Genomic DNA, 22737 nt, shown 5'->3' with positions numbered 1-22737 from the left:
CAATGTTTTTCATTTTACACCCTCTTATTAGTTTGCAATCCTTCTCACGCACTTGCTCTAACACACACACACACACATACACACACACGCAAAATAATGACCATGTGTGTTCTTGGGCGAAAAAAAAGACAACCATTTATTTTGACCATATCACAACTTGAGTAAATTTGAAGCAGCTGAGTATTTACATTTGGGACGCGTGAACAGGGCGAGGGCGGCAGGAACTGTGTTTGTGACGTCAGACAGAGCTCCAACTCACGCACACTGGGCTCATGTTCAGGGTCAGAGTTGGGAGGGGGAGGGGGGCTGGGGTGTGTGTGTGTGTGTGTGTGTGTAGGCCTTTCACCACACAAGTCAGATCCACTTCAAACCAACGCAGCACTTTAAGAGCTCAGTGGAACCGAGAACTGTTCCACCATCCACACCTGGACTGAATTAAACTCTGTGGTTCACTCACGAGCACACACACACACACACACACACACACACACAGTACATTCTGTGTTTCCATTAAGCAGCAACGCAGAAACAGCTGTGTGTGTGTGTGTGTGTGCGTGCACGCGCTTATATTTCAACCTCCTGAGGGTAAAGACTGATTGTGCAGCTTGTGTGCAGGAGAGACAAAAATGAGAGTTGCTTTGTGTGTGTGTGTGAGTGTGTATGTTTGGTGTGTGTTTCCTGCCTCTCCACTTCCGTCTCCAGTCCTACTCTAGCCCCTCTCGGGTTACATTCAGACACATCTCTTGTGTGATTGCCTGAGCTATTTTTAAACCTGTGTGTGTGTTATGGAAGAGAGAGTGAGAGAGAAAGAAAGGGGCAAAGGGGAAAGAGAGAGATGAAAAGATCATTTACACCTCTGAGTATGCACTTGATGATCTGGAACAAAGGCAGAAAACCCTCTTCAGTCTATCTTGTGTGTGTGTCAGATAGTTCTGCTCTGTGACTGGACAGAGACTGGACAGAGATTGGGGGTCTTCGTTTCTACATGTTAATGGGAATGCACATCTAAAGGAAACGCTATTGAAGAGCAATAGACAGGTCGTCAAGCCAGACGGAGTAAAGTTGTAGATCAGCAAAAGATGTCAAAAGAGAGAGAGGGAGAGAGAGGTAGAGCTGATTGTGCGAAAGAAAGGAAAAAACAGGTTGACAAACTGAACAAGCAAATAACTACAATTGTGGAACATTTTTAGGCACACATGAGTGAGAGACGAGGGACGGGAGGAGAGTCTGAGGGCTGTTCTGGGAACAGGCCCTTCCTTTCCGACTACTCTACTTTGTCATTAGAGGGCTAAGGCCCTTCCTGATCCCACATCAGGACCGTGAGGCGCTTCAGCGAACAGTTATCAACAATGTCCACTCCTTGAGTGTGGCACAGGGATGTAGAAGGCTTGGAGACTTCAAAGAGTGTGTGTGTGTGTGTGTGTCTGTGTGTGTGTGTGTATGAAGGCTTCTTCTGATGACGCACTGTGTGTGTGTGTGTGTCTGTGTCTCACTGCTCCTGCTGTGAGCCCCAGGAGATGTAGTCGGGTCGTGTGGCAGCTTGGTACTCATCGATCAGCTGCTGCACCACCTCCCGTGAATTGTCCAGCTCGTCAAAGTTCTCCTTGAACATGTCCTCCTTCCGGAACTGCTCCAGGAAAGCCTCACGCTTCCGCAGTTTATCGTACTGCTTGCAGGTGCGCTCAAACAGCTGAGAAAAACAGAGAGAGAGAGAGGGGAATAGAAACAGAGCTTTAAGTCCCAAATGCTAAATAAACTCAACATTGTCCATGTAGTCAAATTCCACAATTTTTCAAGACTTTCCCATGCAAGTCTTCTGTGTCACATATTTTCCACGCTTACTCTAGTACAGTGGTTCCCAAACTTCTTACAGTCCCGGACCCCTTCAGACATTTAATCTCCAGCTATGTACCCCCCCCCCCCATTTTTTTTTAATGTTTTTCATGTTACCCCTGGGGGTACCCGTACCCCAGTTTGGGAACCGAGGCTCTAGAACCTTGTTACCCATATAGATGATATAACCACCCAAGAAATAGAGGAGAATCGATGTGAACCCTGAGTAGTTTGGGTTTGTTGTGAAGCTAGCTACCCTGCTGGCCCAGAGCACAGGTCTTCCTTACTGAGGAGATGCTGGTGTGGTTGGCCATCATCAGGCCGCTGACGCGATGTGCCGAGGGCAGGTAGGGCGACTTGCGAGACAGCGCCACCTGGATACTGGCAGGGCCCCATGGGATGAAGTTGGCCAACTTCCTCTCCCTGATCCTCTGTAAGCTCTTATGAACCTACAGACGCGCACACACACACACACACACACACACACACACACACACACACACACACACACACACACACACACACACACACACACACACACACACACACACACACACACACACACACACACACACACACACACACACACACACACACACACACACACACACACACACACACACACACACTCCAACATCAACATCAACATCTGTGACACAACCCAAAAACACACTGCTTTCCTGTCCACACAGATAATAATCTCTTACACATTAACACACAGGACCTAATAACAATAACTATACCAACACACACACACAGAGACACACACACACACACACACCTGCGTGGGGTCCACCTCTCCCTGGATGATGTTGAGGATGGCGATGTAGCAGTGGTTGGTCTGACGGTCCCGTCCTGTGGACACCATCACGTTCTTAGGCTGCAGGAGCCTCCTCATGACGTCCAGCACTGTGGTCTTCCTAATGCTGGCCACCTGCAGTGCAGAGAGAGAGAGGGAGAGAGATAGAGAGAGAGAGAGAGAGAGAGCGAGAGAGAGAGAGGGCGAGAAAGAGAGAGAGAGAGAGAGAGAGAGGGCGAGAAAGAGAGAGAGAGAGGGCGAGAAAGAGAGAGAGAGAGAGTTGGCAAAATGGGGGAAAGACACAGGGAGAAGAGTAAATAAGTATGTGACACAGGCAGATGGCAGATTTAATACGGCTCTGGCAAAAACGCGTCTCTCTCACACAAACACACAGTATTCGCTCACCGACTGGTCCGTGGTGAGAGGAGTGTAGCCAGTCATGAGGAAGTGGAGGCGGGGTGTGGGGATAAGTGAGGCTATCAGACCAATTAGATCGTTATTCATGTATCCAGGGTAACGCAAAGTTGTTGTGCTGGCAGACATGATAGTGGAGACCTATGGAGAGAAAGAACATTTCTTGTCATTCAAAGACTGGGGAAAAAACTCCATTTTAGTCATTCAAAAAAAATTACCTTTCCAAGACAATTTTCATTTATTCACACTATGTTTTAGAACTGTGTGATGAGTAGAGTATAACATCAGAGGTGTAGGTAGCAGAGGTTCCGCTAGAGAAAAATGTAGAGTTTTCATTTTCCGGACATTTTAATGCTAAGCCGGTCAAATACCTATTTCTGCTTCCAAATTAGCCTATTAAAGAAAACTGATGGCATGCGTAGCTTAAAGAATTACATTATCAGGTCGTTTAGAACGCAACATGTTTATTTGCCTAAGTTTACAATGGGAAAAAAAAACCTGCTGTGTGGCCTTAAATTGAGTGCCGCACCATGGCCATTGGCCATTGCTCTGATATGTTCAATGACAGCAAAGATTCTAAAATTATTCGACCCTCTTGTGAATCCGTTGCGTCGTCCTGCCTTTATTCCGCAGTGCTAACAAAATATTTTACTGTTACCATCAATTACCTCGCACCTTAGCCAAGGGAACTTTATTCCGACATAAACGTCTGACACGTCGGCCTTTTCTCTGGTGAAGCTGTTCGAACATCTAGGGCTTCAGGTAGGCAATTCAATGTTTGGAAAGTTCACTATCTACATGAACTAGTTCAGTTCATAGTTTATAATACAACATTTTGAACTAAGTTCACAGCTCCAAAAAATGAAATTGTTCAGTTCTTTTTTTCAATATGTTGCGAGCTATAATTTTTCAAAATCTCTATCTGTCTGCAATACCGCTCTCGGCTCCTACGCGACTACTGCGCGCTCGTGCACGGACATAGACAGTAGAATGAAATGAAACACGTTCAGACGAAACACTGCAGGTATAACAGGTTCATCCTCGTCAGTTGCGTTTGAAAAAAAAGCTTTTAAGGCTAGTCTGCTTGGCCATGTTTGATCCTTCTCACTCAGTTCGCTCCTTGTTTGTAACCGAAGGTTTGCGCTTTATTTAAAATGCAGCATATGCCTGTTGTTTAATAACTTTCAAGCGGCAGAATAGCCTGTTCCTTTAAAACATAAAAAGGGCAGTGCACGTTTGTTTTATAGGCCTAAATATTAGGATTGTTGTCAAATTCAGATTGTGTTTGCGGGACGGGATTTTTAAGATATTCCAATCAGACAATTTGACCGGTGAGATCTAATATTTTCGGACATTTACATTTTTTTCCAGACAAAGTCCACCAATTACCGGACAACAGGAACGCTGGTAGGTAGGTATCATAGGTTCGATAGCTGTGTAAGTGCAGTGATCTTACCAGCTGATTGATCTGGGAGAAGGAAGGATTCTGAATGTGAAGCCGATCAGTGGCGATCCGGTTCAGAGCGGTGTTATCCAGAACCACCTGAGAGGCGGAAAGAAATAGCAGAGAGGATGGATGAGAGTTCCCTTGCACTTTTGTCCAGAAATTAATGTTAAAAAATAAACTACGTTCTGTAGAGTGTGTGTGTTGTGTGTTGTGTGTATGTAGGTATGGGCATGCTCTCACCACACAGTCCGCGTTCTGTGTCAGTCTCTTGAGTGTGAGAAGAGAGTTGTAGGGCTGCACAACCACGTCGCTCATCTCATCCTGGTTGGGGAAGACGGAGTACGTCTGGACCAGCTTCTTAGGGTATCTGCAGACGGAGAGGCACGGGAGGGGAAGGGAGTGGGGCAGAGTGGAGGAGACACAGGCTCAAGTCAGTCTGACTCATACTTAGACACGCGTGTGAGTGTGTGTGTGTGTTTGTGTTTGTGGGTATGTCTTGTGGCTCTTTACCTGTCGTTGAGGCGTTCCAACAAATAGGAGCCCAATCCAGAACCAGTTCCTCCAGCAATGGAGTGGCACAACACAAAGCCCTGAGACACACACACATATGAGTGTGAAGATGTGGGTATTAAGGAAGTGGTACAAGGTTCCTGAACTACTCCTTATGATAATTAGAGCATATACACCAGTATTTATAGCTGGTTGACTGTTCTACTGACCTTCTTTAAAGAGGTCAGTAATTTTCACACACACACTTCACTTAACTTTTCAAATACACACAAATTTCAACACACATTATTCCTGAGGATACACATACATACACACTCTCACACTTTCACAAACCATCAGGTGCACACACACACACACACACACACACACACACACACACACACACACACACACACACACACACACACACACACACACACACACACACACACCACAACTTGGTCCTAAATGAGTGGGGTAGTAATTACCTAGCAGGACTGGTCTGGGTGGGGACTGCTGTTTTAGAGGGAGGAGTCCTTTTAATAGCCATGAAATGACACCCTCCTGTGATGTATTGCGGGTGTGTGTGTGTGTGTGTGCGGGTGTGTTTGTGTGTGTGTGTGTGTGTCAGTGTGCGTGAGAATGCATACATACATACTTGTTCACTGTTTATGCAACCTATTACCAAACTTATCTGAGTAAAGACCTTGGCTAAAAAGAGTCAGAGTGTACGAAACATTTAGGGATTTCTTTTCAACCAAGGGATATTTTGGTGAATGAGGTGGCATAACCACATGACACGTATTCTTATTTAGAACTACTCTGTCATGTAACATTGTTCCCACTACATTTACGCTAGTGAACCCAGCCGCTCTCTGAACAACTGCTACAGAGCACAGTCATAAGACCTGTCCCCCTCCACTTCACTGACTCCACCTGCCCACGCCCTTTGAGATGGCAGGTGGGTAGTCCGGATGTTGGAATGGCACGTGACCATGGCTTACCTCCAGGCTGTCGCTGCCGTCAGCCTCTCTGTCGATAATGTCAAAGACGTCCTCATGGATTTTGTCTCCCTGTGACAGAGGTTCAATCAGGCTACTGCACGCATTTATAGAGACTGAGAATAACCATCATGATAACTTCAGATGAGAGTCTGAAAATGTGGGGCAAGTATGAGTGAACGAAGTTGTGTGACATGTCTGTGTGTGTGTGTGTGTGTGTGTGTGTGTGTGTGTGTGTGTGTTTGTTTTAATCACTTGAGAGAAGCCACTGGCCCAGTTGTTCCCGGCTCCACCCCCGTGCTCTGACAGGTAGATGTTCTCTGGGTTATACAGGTTGGCGTAGGGCGAGTTGAGGATGGAGTGGATGACCCGCGGCTCCAGGTCCATCAGCACCGCACGGGGGATGTAGTGCTCATCATCGGCCTGTGGGAACCCAGGGACAAAGAGTTAGACAGTCAGAGACACCAGGCATATTCATGAACACTCAGTTATACAAACACAGAAATGACAGTTACTGTTACGTGGGATAAAAACATCCACACATCAAATGAATTTGTTTCCACTTGGCCATGATGCAATGATTCCACCAAAAGACACAGCATGTTGTGAATTATCACCGGATACTAACAGATGAACGAAAAAGGCAAAATGACAAGAGACATTATATTAAAACGGTTCAAAAACGCAACCAAACATGTAACAGGCCGAGTAATAATCCAGCCCTGGCTGTTCAGTCTAAATATCAATAACCATTTGCCAGGATCACGGACTGTATCTTTATCATTAGCATACATTACCAATAAGGGTTATGTTAAGTTGAGTTAAGTTGTTAAGTGTTTAGCTGATATAGGCCAATCATTTTCCAGATTTTTTTAACAATAGCTATAACATAGAGAAGATACAACAATAACAATGATGTCCTTGGGTTGACTATGGAAGAAAAAACATCCTATTTTTACAACCTCTCGATTCTCCCATCTATAGCACTGAAGCAGTTACTAATTCCTTACAGCTATTTGACTGCCAAAATGCTTTGGGGAAGTCACTCAGCATAGGTTGTTACATTGAATTACATTACATTACATTATTGTAGTAAATGATTGCTTGCTGGCATCATAGTATATGTCTTCCATAGGCCCCATCCAGATTGCTGCACCAGATGTTATTATTTTGCACCATCTAGTGGACAACTTTTACACTGCAGCAGAATGCAAAATGGCAGCATTGGCAACGCCAACCTGAGCTATGTTGCAGTGCTATACTCCGATATGAGAGACATTATGCAGTCTTTTCCAAACAAAGATGCAAGCACACAAACCATTCTAGCTGGCATGAGCAAACACATGGTAATTAATTAGATTGCAGCTGTTCTTCAAACACCTGGCGAACCATACTGTCCTTCAGATGGGGCAGCCATGAGGGCTCCACGATATAATGCTTTTCAACACTATCCAACTGGGCCAACTCAAACCACGAAATGAAAAAGGTCTCAACATCAACAGAGAATTGTTTCTAATTATATGGTCATCACATTCCAGTTGTATTAAAAAAGTTATTATCCTTCCTCAACAATCACCCTATTTAAAAAAGATTTAGACATGTTTCCCCAGTACTGACAGCTCAATCACAGCTTGCGATTCAGCAGACTTGTTTATTTATTTATTTTGAAGACACAGTTTATACTAGTTCGTCCCTTACTTGATAGAAGAATACATCTTTTCGGTCCGTTCCCTCTGTGGCGAACTCCTCCACGATGCCCTCAGGACTGATGCCATGTTCAGCACACAGCTGCTTCCAGAACTCAAATCCAACTGTCCGGGACATTGAAACACAACTGTCAATTCACAATACTGGTAGCACATCTGGTTGTAACAAGTGTAAGGTAAACTGTGTTTAGCTGGCATGCTAAATATACTTTTACAAGACATATTTGGACACAAATGTCGTTCAATTCTGTACTGCCCTACCGAAATAACGTTAGGAGGTAGATGACTAGTTAGCAAAAAAATGCCTATGTTCAGCAAACATCTGAGAAGAGCAGACAAATCAGAGAGCAGACTATGGTATTCTTCAGCCACAAACGGGTCAAATGGGTTGGTATCTAACGTAATTTACAAGAATACGAGTGAATTAACAACAGATAACGTTAGCTTAAATCAATCTAACGTTAGACTAGTATCCATAAAGTTCAATCTACAAACAAAGGTATATCTCGGATATTAATGTATGTAGATGCCCTCTTCACTGTTATCAGCTAGCTAGCTATCAGAAAGCCACTTTTTATTGCTGAATACATAGAAACATGTCCGCATGTTACACGATGTTATGGTTGACGTTAACGTCATACGGCAGATGATAGCTTGTTCATGATGGCAAAAAAAAAAATCTGACTTTGCAAACCTAGTTAACTAGAATAAGCATGGTGTTTTCAGCAAAGCGGTCTCTATCTAAAGATAACTGAAAGTTAGTAAATGTTAGTTTTACATTGTAGAGTATCAAGGTAGAATCAGAACAGTTCACGTTACCAAACGGACTAGCTAGCTATCCTAGCTAGCAACCTAAAGTAATGTTAGCTAACGTTGGCCACAACAGGCCGTAGGTCTGCAACGATGTTGGGGAGGATGAACCTCCTTGGCCAACAGATGAAAATACATTTTCATACTTTGATTTCCGCATTGTCCAAGTTGTAGTGTTATGATCTCTCGGGGCATGCTTGTCCTCTTGGTGGACTGCTAACGCTGTCTCTTTTTGGGTTGCTGTCAATGGGAGCAGAGTTCCGTGGCTTCCCGCTTCAACATCACAAGTGCCGCAAAACGGCTTCCTGCATCTTTAAAGAGCGCATGCTCTCTGTCGGGGTGCGTTCATTTACACAGGGCTATGAAAACTCCTGAAAGAGCAGATAGCACATAAAAACCTTTTTGCTAACACAACATTGTGCTTCACGCACTGCTAGTTCATTGGCAAGATTGATGACAGAGAGACACCTACATTTAGAAAATCTTGGTAAGACGACCATAGTTGTTAGCATTCATTTCCAGGCCATAGTAATTTGCAGTACTTGTATTTGTGGGCTTGCCACAGGTCCACTTATAGAATTTAGTCTTTGGTGGGTGGCAAACCTGAAGTCAGAGTTGTAGGGGGAAAAACGGATCACACTGAGAAATAAAAGTGTTCTAGAGATATTGCACATTAAAAAACAGGTATCTTAGAAAACAGTGGCCTACACCATTGAAATGTATCTAGACTGAGAGCAACGCTCATCTCATCAAAAAGGGCTGTAAAATTGTCCACATCAACAGTACCGACGAATGCCTTGGGAAGCGGATTAGGATAGTAATTTAGAAACACCCTGTAGACATAAATATTTGGAGCTTGTCGTTTAAAAAAAAAATCCCTAAATGCCATCCTTCACCGTAGGCAACATGACACACAAACATTGTTAATGTACATTTTCTGCTGGCACTGAGACGTACAAAAAAGTAAAAGTTGAAACAGGACACCATATACGTACTTGTTCGATAAGCAGGATAATTGTACTCAATGATGTTGAGCTCCCAAGACTCAGTCGCACATCAGAAAGCACTAGGAACGGGCTTCTCTGATTGGCTCGTCTGTGCTCACGCAGGATACAGGCGTCTGTCAGGATTTGTACAGAATTTGAGTAAGAAAATAAGCAAAGGTGCTTGGGGTTACGCCATATTGGCAACGCTTTACTTTATGGCTCTATGTAGAGGCGTGTTGGAGTGGAACTTACCGTTTGCATGATAGGTGGAGCTTGTTTTCACTTCAATCCAACCGTATAGGGTCCCGTGGTTAGTGGTATTTTCGTGATCCGATATTAATCCTAACCACTGAGGCTGGCTAGCATTAGCGGCTCTTACACGGAAGACAAACATCCACTTGCAGTCGTTCTGACTAACAGTAGTTTCTGAACATAAGCCTGTTGAAATATTTTATGGTCGCGGCTGGAAACCCGTGCTGTTTAATGTTTGTGTAATAATGGTGGATATTTTTACATGTCGTGCCAATCCGTTCTACCTAGTGTTGTCGTTTGATAAACTTGCTAGCCAACGTTAGCTAGTTTTCAGAACTAGCGTACTCTGCTTGAAGAATAACGCAGCCAAGCTAACACGAGCTTAGTTTCAGGTAGCTAGAGCGTTCATTTTGTTTTTGTTTTAATATCGTGTTTGACAGCGGAAGTGACAATTCGTTTATACGTTCAAGTCATTTTATATTGCATTTAGAAGTTGTAATGGCGCACAGGTCAGGAGCAGTAGATATGACCAAAGGCTTCGACGGCTCAGCAAAGCAAGGCTCGACTGTGGGCATGCGAAGTCGACCATGCTCTAGTGAGCGAGAAGCCCAGGTTCGTGCTGTGAAAGCTTCTCTTCAAGAGAGGTTTGGATCCTACGAACGACTGGTGACCTACCTCCAGGCTGTACTGGTGTGGGAAAAACCGATTCACAGTGTGCTGCTCTACACTGTGGTCAATGTGCTGTTCTGGTAAGTCCTCTGCGGAAAGTTAGCCCATTAACTTAAGCTAACATGGACAAGTTGAGAATTGAAGTTAGGTCGCTAAATAACCTACATGTGTCTTTATATACAGTGGTGGCCTGGCTCAATGTTTATGATGTGACCTGTAACTTACGTTACTTACATTAACTGCATTGTATTATGTTATCCACTATACACAAACATAGCACCTAAGTCTGCTCGCAGCAAAAGGTTTGCAGTCAAGGAACAGGTGCGAGCCATTTGGTCTGTCTGTAGTTGTATTGTTCTCTGCCAACTGGTGATGAAGCTTTAATGAGGTGAAAATGGCTGGCTAGTTTTTGCTTGGGGCCATGTCACATATACAAAGATCGTGTTTATCAGCTCCTCTGCGGGCACCAGTGTGACGGAATATTATCAGAGACGCTGATTAGCCCATGGATCAGAATGCGATGCCATGCTCTGTATTTTCTCAGACTGAAGTAGAGGCTGTTCAAGTGTTGACGGAGCTGTTGTTAACACCAGCTGTGGGACTTGTAGACGGCCTTAAGCCCTCAACGGAGATCAGACTGACCTGGGACACATGGCCTCTGGCCTTGGTCCTGAAGGGTTTACGTGACTCAAAATGTGTGTGCCTCAGCAGAAGTTCTGATTGTAGGTATAGACGTAAAGGTGCATTCACGTGGATTGTTTTGCACGTTTCATTTCTTTCATTAGTTTATATTTTAGGGCATTAAAAAGGAAAAAAAATGACTAACTATCTGAAGCAAAGGAAAGCAGGAAAAATCGTTTTTTAATGTGCACAGTGTTTCTTAAAACATCTAGAAGCTTTCTCAGGACCAAATGTGCAAACTGCACCTTGTAGAAGTTCTGAAGGCCTCAGGCGTCGGGATAATACCTCAAACCCCTGAATGACTGGACTTAAACTCCAGAACAATGTGCTTTATCATGTTTCTCTCAGTGGCAGTTATTTGTACTGGAGAGCTGTGGCCAGTGAGTCCAGATTTAATCTGTAAAATCTGTTTTGTTATGTTTGCATTTATGGCAAGACCTGGTTTTCTTCAAATGCATGCATGCACATGCAAACACTGATAGTAGAATATACAGCTACAAAGAAGACTGAGGGAGAGCGATAAGGAGAAGCAGTGGGTGGGGAAACGATAATAGAGGGGTGGGCAGTTGGCTCTGGAGAAAGAAAGTAAAAGAATGTGAATGGGGGTGGGGGGGACGGGACACCACCATGACCGTTAGGGTAATGAAGAGTCAGAGTGGAGTGGGCAGAGGATGGAGCAAAGACATGCACAGAGGAGGAAAAACAGAAGGGAGGGAGGGCTGGGAAGTCAGGCATGCGGCTTTATTGGAATAGGCCTGCTGTCCTCCCTCCGCTGTCACAACTCTTTCTTCCTCTTCGCCCTCTTCCTCCTCTCTGCCGTTTTGTCCGCTCCAGTTCATTCAGGCGGAGAGGTGCCGTCCCAGCAGGGCGGTGAGGGGCCTGGGTTGACCCAGAACCCTGCAGTCTGGTGATGACTGCGGTCACTCACCTCTAAAGGAACGGCAGACATGCTACAGTCAGGAGAGGACCAGTTACATCCACTTAATCTGAAGTGGGTTTAACATGGCTGGCACAAATTGCAAATGTAACCCAATCATTTCCACTTCTAAACAAATAATTGATTGTTCACTTTGGATTTGGAGTCTGGTCAGCAAAATAGGGGACTGGCCTGGGTAGATTTGGCCTACTGATCCCCTTTCTGGACCGGATCCAAAGTCCTCAGATTGATTCAATTGCTACGCAGATCATGGCCACATTCAGAGACCATTTTCTATTGACCCACAGCTTTGTTTTTGAGAACTCCTGGTGGGCATTAGTTTGCATCAACAAATTAAAATTATACGTACAAAAACGTCAACAGACATGGCTCACTGAGAAAACATCTGACATGCAAAATTTGTTTTAAACAGAAAAAGGCTTTGGCCTTGACACAGTTTACGTTGGGTTGTAGCCTATTCTTTTGACTGCCTGGGAGGCCTATGTATAAGTAGGCCTATCACATGATCAACAGCAGTGTAAGACCATCCTACTGACGGCTCGTGTCTGTCCAAAGCTGAGGGGCCAGGACTGTTCAGAGATCAGTGCCAGCAGTGCTGAGGTAGGACCGTCAGCTGCAGGCGGTGCAGTTTGAGCTGACCTGAGTTAGTGCTGCCTCATTGCAGGTCAGGCAAATGCAGCCTGCCGTTGGAAATAACAGACCAGGGACTTGCTTGCTGTTTCACATGTGTACTCAAATCGTGCACACTGTTGTGCATAGGAACAACAAACACACACACCACACACACACACACACACACACACACACACACACACACACACACACACACACACACACACACTGTTGTGCATAGGAACAACAAACACACAGACACACAACAAAGCTAGTCCTTGGTAACACGTGGGAGACTCTCACTCGCCACAGACCTGTCAAACACACCCACAATCAAGGGCCTGTAAACCTCGTCACCTGGAGAGAGAACAGCAGCTGTTGTGGAATGGTTTTGCTTAGCAAAACAACACACACAGACATATACACACACAGTCACACACACACACACACACACACACACACCAGAGGTTCCGCTAGAGAAAAATGACCGGCAGAGTTTTCATTTGCTGGGCATTTTAAGGATAAGCCGGCCAAATATCTATTTCTGCTTCTAAATTAGCCTATTGAAGAAAACTGGCGGCATGCGTAGCTTAAATAATAACATAATCAGGTAGTTTAGAATGCAACATGTTTATTTGCCTAAGTTTACAATGGAAAAAAACATTAATGTCTAATGCGCGTCAATAAGTGCCCTTTAATCGCAACCTGCTGTGGCGTTAAATTGAGCGCAGCAACATGGTCATTGCTCTGACTATGTTCAATGAGAGCAGAGATTCTAAAATTATTTGACCCTCTTGTGAATCCATTGTGTCGTCCTGCCTTTTCGCAGTGCTAACAGAACATTTTACTGTGACTATCAATTACCTCGCACCGGAACTTGTCACTCCATAACGACATAAACGCCCGACATTTCTGCTTTTTCTCTGGTGAAGCTGTTCGAAAATCTAGGGCTACACATATTTAGTGTTTGGAAAGTTCACTTTCTACATGAAATAGTTCAGTTCATAGTTCATAATTCAAAATTTTAACTAAGTTCACAGCTCCCAAAAAATTACTTGTTCAGTTAGTTTTTTCAATATGCTGCGAGTTATAATTTTTCAAAATCTCTATCTGTCTGCAATACCGCTCTCGGCTCCTACGCGACTACTGCGCGCTCACGCACGGGCATAGACAGTATAATGAAATGAAACGCGTTCAGACGCAACACTGCAGGTATTAAAGGTTCATCCTCGTCAGGCGGTTTACCCTCATCAGTTGCGTTTGGCCTCTGAAAAAAGCTTTTAAGGCTAGTCTGCTTGGCCATGTTTGATCCTTCTCACTCAGTTCGCTCCTTTAAAATGCAGCATATGCGTGTTGTTTAATAACTTTCTAACGGCAGATTAGCCTGTTCCTTTCTAACATAATAAGGGCAGTGCACGTTTGCTTTATAAGCCATTATATTAGGATTGTTGTCAAATTCAGATTGTGTTTGCGAGAAGGAATTTTTAAGAAATTCCAATCAGACAATTTGACCGGTGGGCTCTAATATTTTCAGACATTTCAATTTTTTTCCGGACAAAGACCGGCAATTACCGGACAACGGAAACACTGACACACACACACACACACACACACACACACACACACACACACACTCACTCAATTGTAACCTTATATGCTCTCAAAATCAAGCCTCACTAGCGTCTCTCTGTCTCCTTCTCAGGTTCTTTGCTCTTTCCTCTCTGCGACTTCTGTTTCTGCTGTGTGTGGGCTTAGCTCTGACAGTCTGTGTTGACACATGGAGGAATAAGATCTGGCCAGAAATCAGAGGTGAGCTGTCCCTCCCCTGTCTCTCTCTCTCCCCCCTCCCTCTCTCCCCTCCCTTTCTCCATCTCTCTCTGCATAAGTCCACTCCACTGCTCACTGCTGTGTGTACCTACCAGTGCTGTTAACACTAATTACCCTCTTTCCACTTAATCACTCTTCCTCAAACAATTACCACAATCTTGACCTTTAATTCAATCCTGCCAGGGGATGCTTGTGTGTGTGTGTAGTCATCTCTGCTAACTGTGTGTGTGTGTGTGTGTGTGTGTGTGTGTGTGTGTGTGTGTGTGTTGTGTGAACAGCAGTCACATCTCCTCCCTCCATGTGAAACTTAAATAGTATCATGTCCCTGCTGCGAAAACCGTTGCCCAAACTCACTCTGTCCTCTGTGTGACTGTCATTTCTCCTTACAGTCAAAAGACTGGACGACAGCGAAAGTGAAAGGTAAAGTATGATGCTGTACATAAATGTGATGGTGATTGGTTGATTTGATTTGATGGATATGTGTGCTATGGTGATGTCACTAATCATATGCTCCTCCCTGTGGGTGTTCAGTTGGGGCGTGGTGCAGCCGGGCACCCTGAGCGTGCCGGAGCTGTGCCAACACATGGCCGAGCTGTGGGTGGCCTGCGTGTCCTGCTCCGCCGGCCTGGTCAACCTGAAGCGCCGCAACCCCGGCAAGGTGAGGCAGGGGCACACGACAAACCCTCACCCATTGAAAAGCACACACTGAGCCGGCTGACCTGTCCCTTAACACACAATCAGTATAACCCTCAGTCCAGTCATGGTCTCTGTTCTGTCAGAACACACACCTAACCCATCAGATATCAGAACATCCAGGTGCACTGCTGTAATCTCTTCTTTTTGTTTTGTACCAGTTCTGTATGCTGACCTGTGGAATATTCACCCTCCTGGCCATGGTGGGTCGCTATATTCCTGGACTGGTGCTCTCCTACTCAGCAGGTATGTGCATACATCACCTAGGCTGCAAGCCACAACACTTCCATCCCATAGATTTGACATCACTTGATCAATTGATGAATGTAAACTCCACATTACTTGTTCAACCTCAATGGCGGTTTAAACCCTGAAGTAGTGGCACAGGCATTATGGCAGTGTTTTAAAGCTTTTAATGTCACCTACATTTTAATGGTACCAAGTATTATTGTAGCCTCAAGACGTGATAAAGGAGGATCTGTTACAATGAATAGATGACTGCATTTGTTTTATGTCTGTTTTATGTATGTGGCTATGTGTAACAAAAGTAGTATTGAGGAGATGGGAATTGATTGGTCATGATCTTGGTTGCTGTGTGGTTTTTGCTTTTGCTATGAAAATCATCTGGTCTTTCCAGTTTAGACATGAATTTGATTTATTAACATTTCAATTTAACAATATACAGAAGGGTATACTTAACAAATTAAAACGCTTGACTGTGTAATTTTTCAATAAAAACATATTGAAGAAGGTAATTGCAGAGACCAGTCATTGGCGTATAGTAGTTTATTAGTTAAGTTATATCTATTGAGTGGTGCCTTTGCTCCGGCTCAGGTCTTCTTGCTTCGTCTGATTAGGGATGTAGAGCCAGCTGTCATTGTCTGAGAGACCAGCGTTGCCATGGGAAACAAAAGTACACGTTACAAAGACTTCGCTTAATGGCAGTGAACTGCTGCCATTCAAAGCCATCAGTCAGGTATTCATCTCTCAAAATGTACCGTGGAGCATAATGTTTCACAGTGCAGTTTTATTTTGAACACACCACTGACAGGGGAGATAAAGGCCACTGACCTCCACCATTTCCTCGCCCTGGATCTCACGCACATGGGTAAACTTCTCTGAGGTGCAGACCAGCTTCCCGTCCTCCAGGCATACCGTGCACTGCTCACAGCAGACATTACTTAGCAACAAGCTAAACAAGCTCGGCCCTCTCTATGAGCACGCCAAATGAGTATATGCTAATCCAGTGTATTAGTGGCAGAATTTCACCAGCTTAAAGGGCATGAAGATTTAAGAAAAAGATGGGAACGCTGGCCTTGGCATACACATGCTCAAGGAAGATTTACTCTTTACACTGTTCCTCTTAATTGTAGTCCCATCAATTTGTTTTACATTATCCATTTCTGTCCATAAATGTACTAACTGTGTACCTTAGTTTAACTGCAGGATGTTCAGTGTAGTAATTCAGCATACAGAGTGTAATGGCCATTGGGATGTTGCTGTGTGGAAGTGGACACGGTGTCGCTAGGCACTCACCTTGAGCTTCTTGCCGTCGAGGGTGTTCATGGTGGCCTCGCGGCCCAGCGTGAAGGTGTTGGTGGTGGAGCGCAGAGGAGTCTTCACAGTCAACACAAACTCCTCTCCGTTCTGCTGGATCTCTGTCACTGGCTTCACGTCCCGCATGATGCGGATAAGTGTGTCTGGCACAGCTGGGAAATGCATGAAATACACCCACAGACGCAAACACACACACACACACACACACACACACACACACACACACACACACAGACAGACACACGACACACACACACACACACTCAGACAGACACACCGACACACACACACACAGAAAACAAGTAGGAGTAGGATTATAACATTGTAATAATCCTCTGGTGGATCATCAGATCAGAGAAACTGAACTCTGAAAACTAGTGTTGTGTCTTGTCTGTAAAATTCAATCAAGTATGAAATTCATGGGAAGCCTTAGTGAACCAGCAAGCCAATAAGAAGCATACAGTAAAATACAGTGAAGCATCAGGAAAATACAGTGAAGGAATAAAATACAAATATTTCAGAAATGAAATAAAGTCTCAAGTGATTGGAGAACTAGGTTACTCACACAGGACTTTGAAGAACTCTTCGTGGTTCTCCTGAGAGTACATTTTCCATGTTCCGTTGAATGCCATCTGTACGTTCTCTTCACCACCTCTGTTGGAAACTGCTTGGTGAAAGTGAGTGCCTGGTCAAGCCAACAGAAGACAGTGAGACTGTAGTCCTAGCAGGTTGTTTGTGCTGAAGAAGTGAAGTGTGAGGCTTGTGATGTAAGTTTGGCTGGAGATGGTATGGTATCCATGATGGGGACTTGCTCTCCCTGCTGTTGTTGGATGGTGAAGTCCCTGTGGAAGATACAGGGACTCAACAGCCAGCAATGCCACGGTTTGCCAACTGTAGCAATATAATGAGTTTGGATTTGCTCCAAGCAGTGCTGGGAGTATGATGCATTTAAGTGTGACTTGGTAATAATTTAGATACCCTAGTCATTTTAGATGTTATTTTTTGGTGTTGGTAGTATACAATTACATGAACTGCTGTTAATCTTGAATTGATAATGGTCAATGGAGGAAAGGGAAGGTATGACATAGAGAGTGACTAGAGAGTACTGATGTTCCCTTCCTTTCCTCCACCCCCCTCTCAATGTCTGGCAGTGCTGTCGGTGCTGCTGTGTCCGCTGGCCGTGTACCACCGCCTGTGGCAGCGTGTGTGCGTGAGGCTGGAGCCGGCCCTGCAGTGGCTGGACTTCAGCGCCTCAGGCTACATGATGTCCAAGCCCTTCGACAACCAGTGTGAGTAACCAGCCACAAGCCAACGGACCAGTACACAGGAAGAACTTCAAAAGACGGTTCCAGTCAAACCTCAACACCCACCGGTGCTGCAGAGCCACTGTCTGTATTTATTTGGATTATGGTATAGGCACAACAATTCATTGATTTTCTGCCATAACTTCTCCCCACTAGTTCAACTTCATACACAGAAATGAATAAGAACTGCTAAATGGTATTGTTACCACACAGAAAGTGACGATGTAAATGAGTATTTTGACTGTTTTACTAGCGGTTGTAATCGGTCATTTTGCCCCTCCAAATAAGGGGTATTTGCACATCTTGAGGACTGCGGTGCACTGCTTCAATCTGATTGACATTTGACCTTTTCATTTCAGTCTTGCGCCGGCCCATCCATGGTGCAGCTGCAGACGATGCCGACGACAGCGAGGAGGAGCTGGCGGCTTTCTGTCCCACGGTAAATCCCCCAGACTATATATAACCACACCAGTCCCAACCCATCAGACCACGTACTACAACTACATTGCTGGAAAAATCCCCTGGATCACATATAATCATACTGCTAGACGTCCTTAGGACATCAAATAAAGCCATTGGATTGCATGGATATTCTGTAATCCATTAGATCACATATAGCCATAATGCTGCACATTAAATCAGTTCCTTATTGGAAGTGTAAGTCTGGATCAAGTCTGTTTTGTCTCGTCTCAAGTTGGGATAGTCTGAATACCATGGGTTGGTAAGGAACCATGGATAAGTGTGAGAAAGTAAAAATGTAATCTCCCTTTTCCAGTTGTTGTCTGAGCGTTTTATTTTTAACATGTATGATGTTAATTCTGAGTTGTTGTTTTTTTTTTAGTTTGATGATGCTGTGGTTGCTAAGGAACTAGATCTCACCGACTCCGAGCACTCCGATGCTGAGGCCTCATACACAGAGAATGGCACCTTCAACCTCTCCAGGGGTCAAACTCCTCTCACAGAGGGCTCTGAAGGTCAGGTTCCCTGAGCATCATGGGAAATGTAGTCCCTCCTTATAAGCCTGTTCTATTCAGGTTCTGTTCTACATTATTCAATACAAATTCCTTATTCCTGTCTCATTGTATTGATGTTGCCATCTTTAGACCTGGATAGACATAGTGACCAGGAGGAGTCCTTTGCTTGCGACCTGCCGGACTTCCCCTCCATTAACCCGGACGCCACCCTTATGGAGGACGACGACAGCATAGGGCTGCCCAGCCTGGGCTCGGCAGGCCTGTCTGGCCGTCGGACCAACACCCTGCTGGACCTGGATTCGGATCAGGAGGAAGAGGAGCTGGAGGGGGCGCAGCTGTGCCTCAGCGCGCTACAGCAGGCCTCCACCCACATGTCAGGCCAGCTGGCTGGCTCCCTTACCGCCAGCCTCCTGCAGGCTGCCCTGTCCAGCCAGATCCAGGCCCACGCCCAACCGCAGCCCCGCCAGGCTCCGCCCAAGCACAGCAGGGACCCCGCCCAGGGGCCCCACACCAGGAGCTACAGGCACCAGTCCAGTTCAGAACTGGACACAGACCTGGACGGGGAGGACTTTGAGATGCTGGACCAGTCGGAGCTGAGCCAGATGGATCCACTGGGGCCAGACGGGGGCAGAGGGGGGTCGGGCAACAATGCTGGATTCCTGTCCAACCTGCTGGGGAAGCCTCAGTAAAGAAAGGGGCCGCCCATCTCCGCTACCTATCCTTAAAGTGTGTGTGTGCGTGTGTGTGTGTGTGTGTGTCTTATATGTATGTATGTGTATGCATGTGTTGAAATGGCTGATAACCATTGTGTTTGTGTAATTGCACAAGTGTATGAAATCATGTTGAAGACTGGAAAGCTGTGTGTGTTCTGCACTGTCAGTGTGTTTTGATTCTTAGGTCCCAGCAGTCACAAGTCCTTCTCTGACTGCCTCTAGGGTTATCACTGTGAAGTATTTCTCATCTCCTCAGTTTTCTTCTTCTTTTGCTAAACTTCCTGATCTCTATAAGAGTCCCATCCCTCCCATATGTGTATGTATATGTTTTGTAGGCTAAGCAATAGAACACAGGAAAAAAAACCATACATAAACATAAAACAAATGTTTAAAAAAAATGAACATCAGAAGAATAAAGATATAAAATCAGAAACATTACTCAAACCAGCACAACTGACCAGCTCCCTTTGTGCCAGTAGAAGTGTTAAGCTGCAGGGACCTCTTGTTAGTGGGAACCAAACCTGTAAACTGGCCTCTAAGCCCTTGCGCTAACCAGGAGGGCACTAACGCAGGAGCATCGCTGTGGCCAGCACAGCAGGAGGACAGAGCAGTGTGGTGTCACTGCAGAAGCATCATAGGAATTTGTGTTCTGAAGTTGCTCCCTGTTGCAAGGCTGTTACCTAGCAGCCAAAGCAATGCTGTAATGATAGCTGATGGTGAATCATTTTCTTGTTTTTTTTTTTTCACACTTTAGTCTGGAGTGTCTCACCAATGCTCGCTTTTGCTCAGTCTGATATGCTGGGTTGATGGTTTTGGGCGAGGAATATATATAGTTTCACACACAAAGTGTGAATCTTTCATATGAACGAATTCTGTAGGCCGTCATGATTGGCAATCATTCAAAAAATAAAAACATTCACTCTTTTAGGTGACTCAGATAATAATAATAATAATAATTGATTTTATTTTTGATGTCCTGCCACTGTGTGTTGGCCTTTACTGCACCTTTGTATGTGCTGCCTTCACTTGTCTGTGTCAGAGGCCAACCGCTGAAAGCACTGATACACACACACAAACACACACACACACACACAACAAACCCCTGACAGTATGACGAAGTTAGTCTGTTTGTGTGTGTGTGTGTGTGTGTGTACTTGTGTGACACCGAACTCCTCAGCAGTGAAAACACCAGAGTGTTCTTGCTGCTATGTTTACCTCAGGCACCTATGACAACCTCAGAGCTTCACCATAAGCTTGAGGGTCACTTTAAGGCTTGTGCTTGGCCTCCGTGCTGGCTTGCCTGCTGTTTTTCTGAAGGTCTTGCTAAGGGTTCTGGAAATCCAACTGACGGGCTAACCTGTTCATATCCCACATCTGAGGACCCTCAAGTCTGACTGAGCAAGATTGCTATTCATTTCCTTTTCTAAAGCAAGGCAAAACACTTGTCCTTGAGTAATTAGTTCAAGTTTGTTTGTCTTTCCATTTAGTTGTGTTTGTTTATTTGCTTTCTCCCTTTTGCTTCATTCTCTTTTGTAGTGTTTCTGCTCCATCTATTCCAAATCCCTGTTAAAGTTAGTTTACTCCAACTTCATACACCCCCTCAAGTTACCTTCAGATGTTTGTGACGGCATGTGGTGTATGTAGGTGTGTGTAAACACAGAGATGATGAAGAGAGAGTCAATGCTGTTTACACATATTTGCTGTGCTTGTTTGATGGAGGTTGATGGCTGCTCTCCTGCTGCATATTCAGTGCTGTTTCCTCAGAGTTGGAGGCCAGCATCTGTTGCTGCCTTGATTTCCCGCACCTGTATTGTTTCCATGGCAGCTGTGAACTACCATGATGCAGTATACAAAAGTTTTTATTATTTTACCAGACAGGGTGATTTTTATTATGTCTGAGCAGCATCCCAGCAAGCTAACTTTTATCCATATTGTCTTCACAGAACTTAGATATTTAAAGAATTGACACTTACAGCAGACGTGAGTCACATGGACATAACCCACTCCCCTAAAACCCTGCATCCCCCACATGGACTGGCCCTATATGCAGGACAATATGATAGATAATGAGCTGAAATGTGGCATTGCTGAAAATGTGCTGTATAGTGCGAGTGAGTGTGAATCCCCCCTAGATAAACTGTCCTCTAAAGTCTTTTCATGAAGGATAAAGTAACTGGTTGATTTCAAATGAGCCTCACACAACAGGCTACACATAGGTGGTCGACAGCTCATAGACGGGACATAAGAAGGCTGGTTTATACTTCAAAAGATTATACTTTTATTTGTGCAGTGTTGTAATTATGAAGTAATGTTTGTGATTAAATTCAGTATAATATATAGTTTGTGGAGCTGAAGAGTAAGCTCATACCAGGAGAGCTTGTCAGAGCGAGTAGCTCAAACTGAACTGTGGTCTGTCCTTTGATGGATATACATGTGCTAATCCTGCCTGGATGACCCACCTGTTGAGCCCTAGATGGGGATTTTAGTCATTTGATGAAAGACCATTCTCTGACATGAGTGTATAGTTCTGTAAACGTGTATAGTTAAATACATGTCTCCCTCTCTCTCTTGGTTTTTGATATGTTTTGATGTGAAAGAATATTAAAGAATTTCTGATTAAAAATATTTCTGCAGATATGTATTTCTGTTGCCTTTATGTAGTTATATATCAGAAACATTCAGGTCAGATGCAGAAATGAATGAAGTAGAATTTCAGTGATTACGTTCTGAAGGCTTGATTTAAGAGATAGGCTGGCACTTCTGTGTATTTTCTGACATTTTGTGTGTTCGTAAAATACCTTTATTACATACGCCTGCATTTTGAAGGATGCCTACAAGCACCTGAAACAATACACCATTGACAGCTGATGGGAACGGGTCCTCAGTCCTCGCTGTCACTGCTGTAAAGGGCATACCCTTTATTGAAGACCCATTGGTTTTTTTTCTTCGAACATTAGAACGTTTTTTTTTTTTTTCAAATCGAAGTCCAGGCTTATGTTTGGTTTTGCGATCTTTCGTGTGACGTAGTTAATG

The 22737-nt window shown here is 44.5% G+C and overlaps 3 protein-coding genes across 3 annotated transcripts; 1 reads left to right on the top strand and 2 right to left on the bottom strand.

Annotated features, from left to right (window-relative positions):
• Window positions 1-109: 109 nt before the first annotated feature.
• On the bottom strand, window positions 110-8779 carry tubg1 (tubulin, gamma 1). The gene is made up of 11 exons (XM_080857011.1): window positions 8646-8779; window positions 7682-7794; window positions 6239-6406; window positions 5987-6055; window positions 5004-5083; window positions 4734-4860; window positions 4503-4589; window positions 3038-3187; window positions 2615-2767; window positions 2121-2282; window positions 110-1690 (listed from the first exon to the last, which is right to left on the bottom strand). The coding sequence occupies exons 1-11, from the start codon at window positions 8692-8694 to the stop codon at window positions 1490-1492; spliced, it is 1359 nt and encodes a 452-aa protein (XP_080713137.1). The 5' UTR covers window positions 8695-8779; the 3' UTR covers window positions 110-1489.
• A 918-nt stretch (window positions 8780-9697) lies between these two features.
• On the top strand, window positions 9698-22247 carry retreg3 (reticulophagy regulator family member 3). Its single transcript, XM_080857009.1, has 9 exons — window positions 9698-10486; window positions 14339-14445; window positions 14853-14883; window positions 14995-15121; window positions 15318-15402; window positions 17865-18002; window positions 18377-18456; window positions 18859-18991; window positions 19121-22247. The coding sequence occupies exons 1-9, from the start codon at window positions 10236-10238 to the stop codon at window positions 19678-19680; spliced, it is 1512 nt and encodes a 503-aa protein (XP_080713135.1). The 5' UTR covers window positions 9698-10235; the 3' UTR covers window positions 19681-22247.
• Window positions 15961-17421, bottom strand: LOC308379386 (fatty acid-binding protein, liver-like; the record flags this gene model as incomplete). Its single annotated transcript, XM_080856508.1, has 4 exons — window positions 17279-17421; window positions 16693-16865; window positions 16228-16317; window positions 15961-16005 (listed from the first exon to the last, which is right to left on the bottom strand). Exons 1-4 carry the CDS (start codon window positions 17343-17345, stop codon window positions 15961-15963), a joined length of 375 nt encoding a protein of 124 aa, XP_080712634.1. The 5' UTR covers window positions 17346-17421.
• Window positions 22248-22737: the final 490 nt, after the last annotated feature.

This window comes from Sprattus sprattus (genome assembly GCF_963457725.1).
Source record: "Sprattus sprattus genome assembly, chromosome: 18".
In the NCBI taxonomy this organism is placed as follows: Eukaryota; Metazoa; Chordata; class Actinopteri; order Clupeiformes; family Clupeidae; genus Sprattus; species Sprattus sprattus.
The sequence above is the reverse complement of the archived record's forward strand: the minus strand, read 5'-3'. Positions and strand labels throughout refer to the sequence as shown.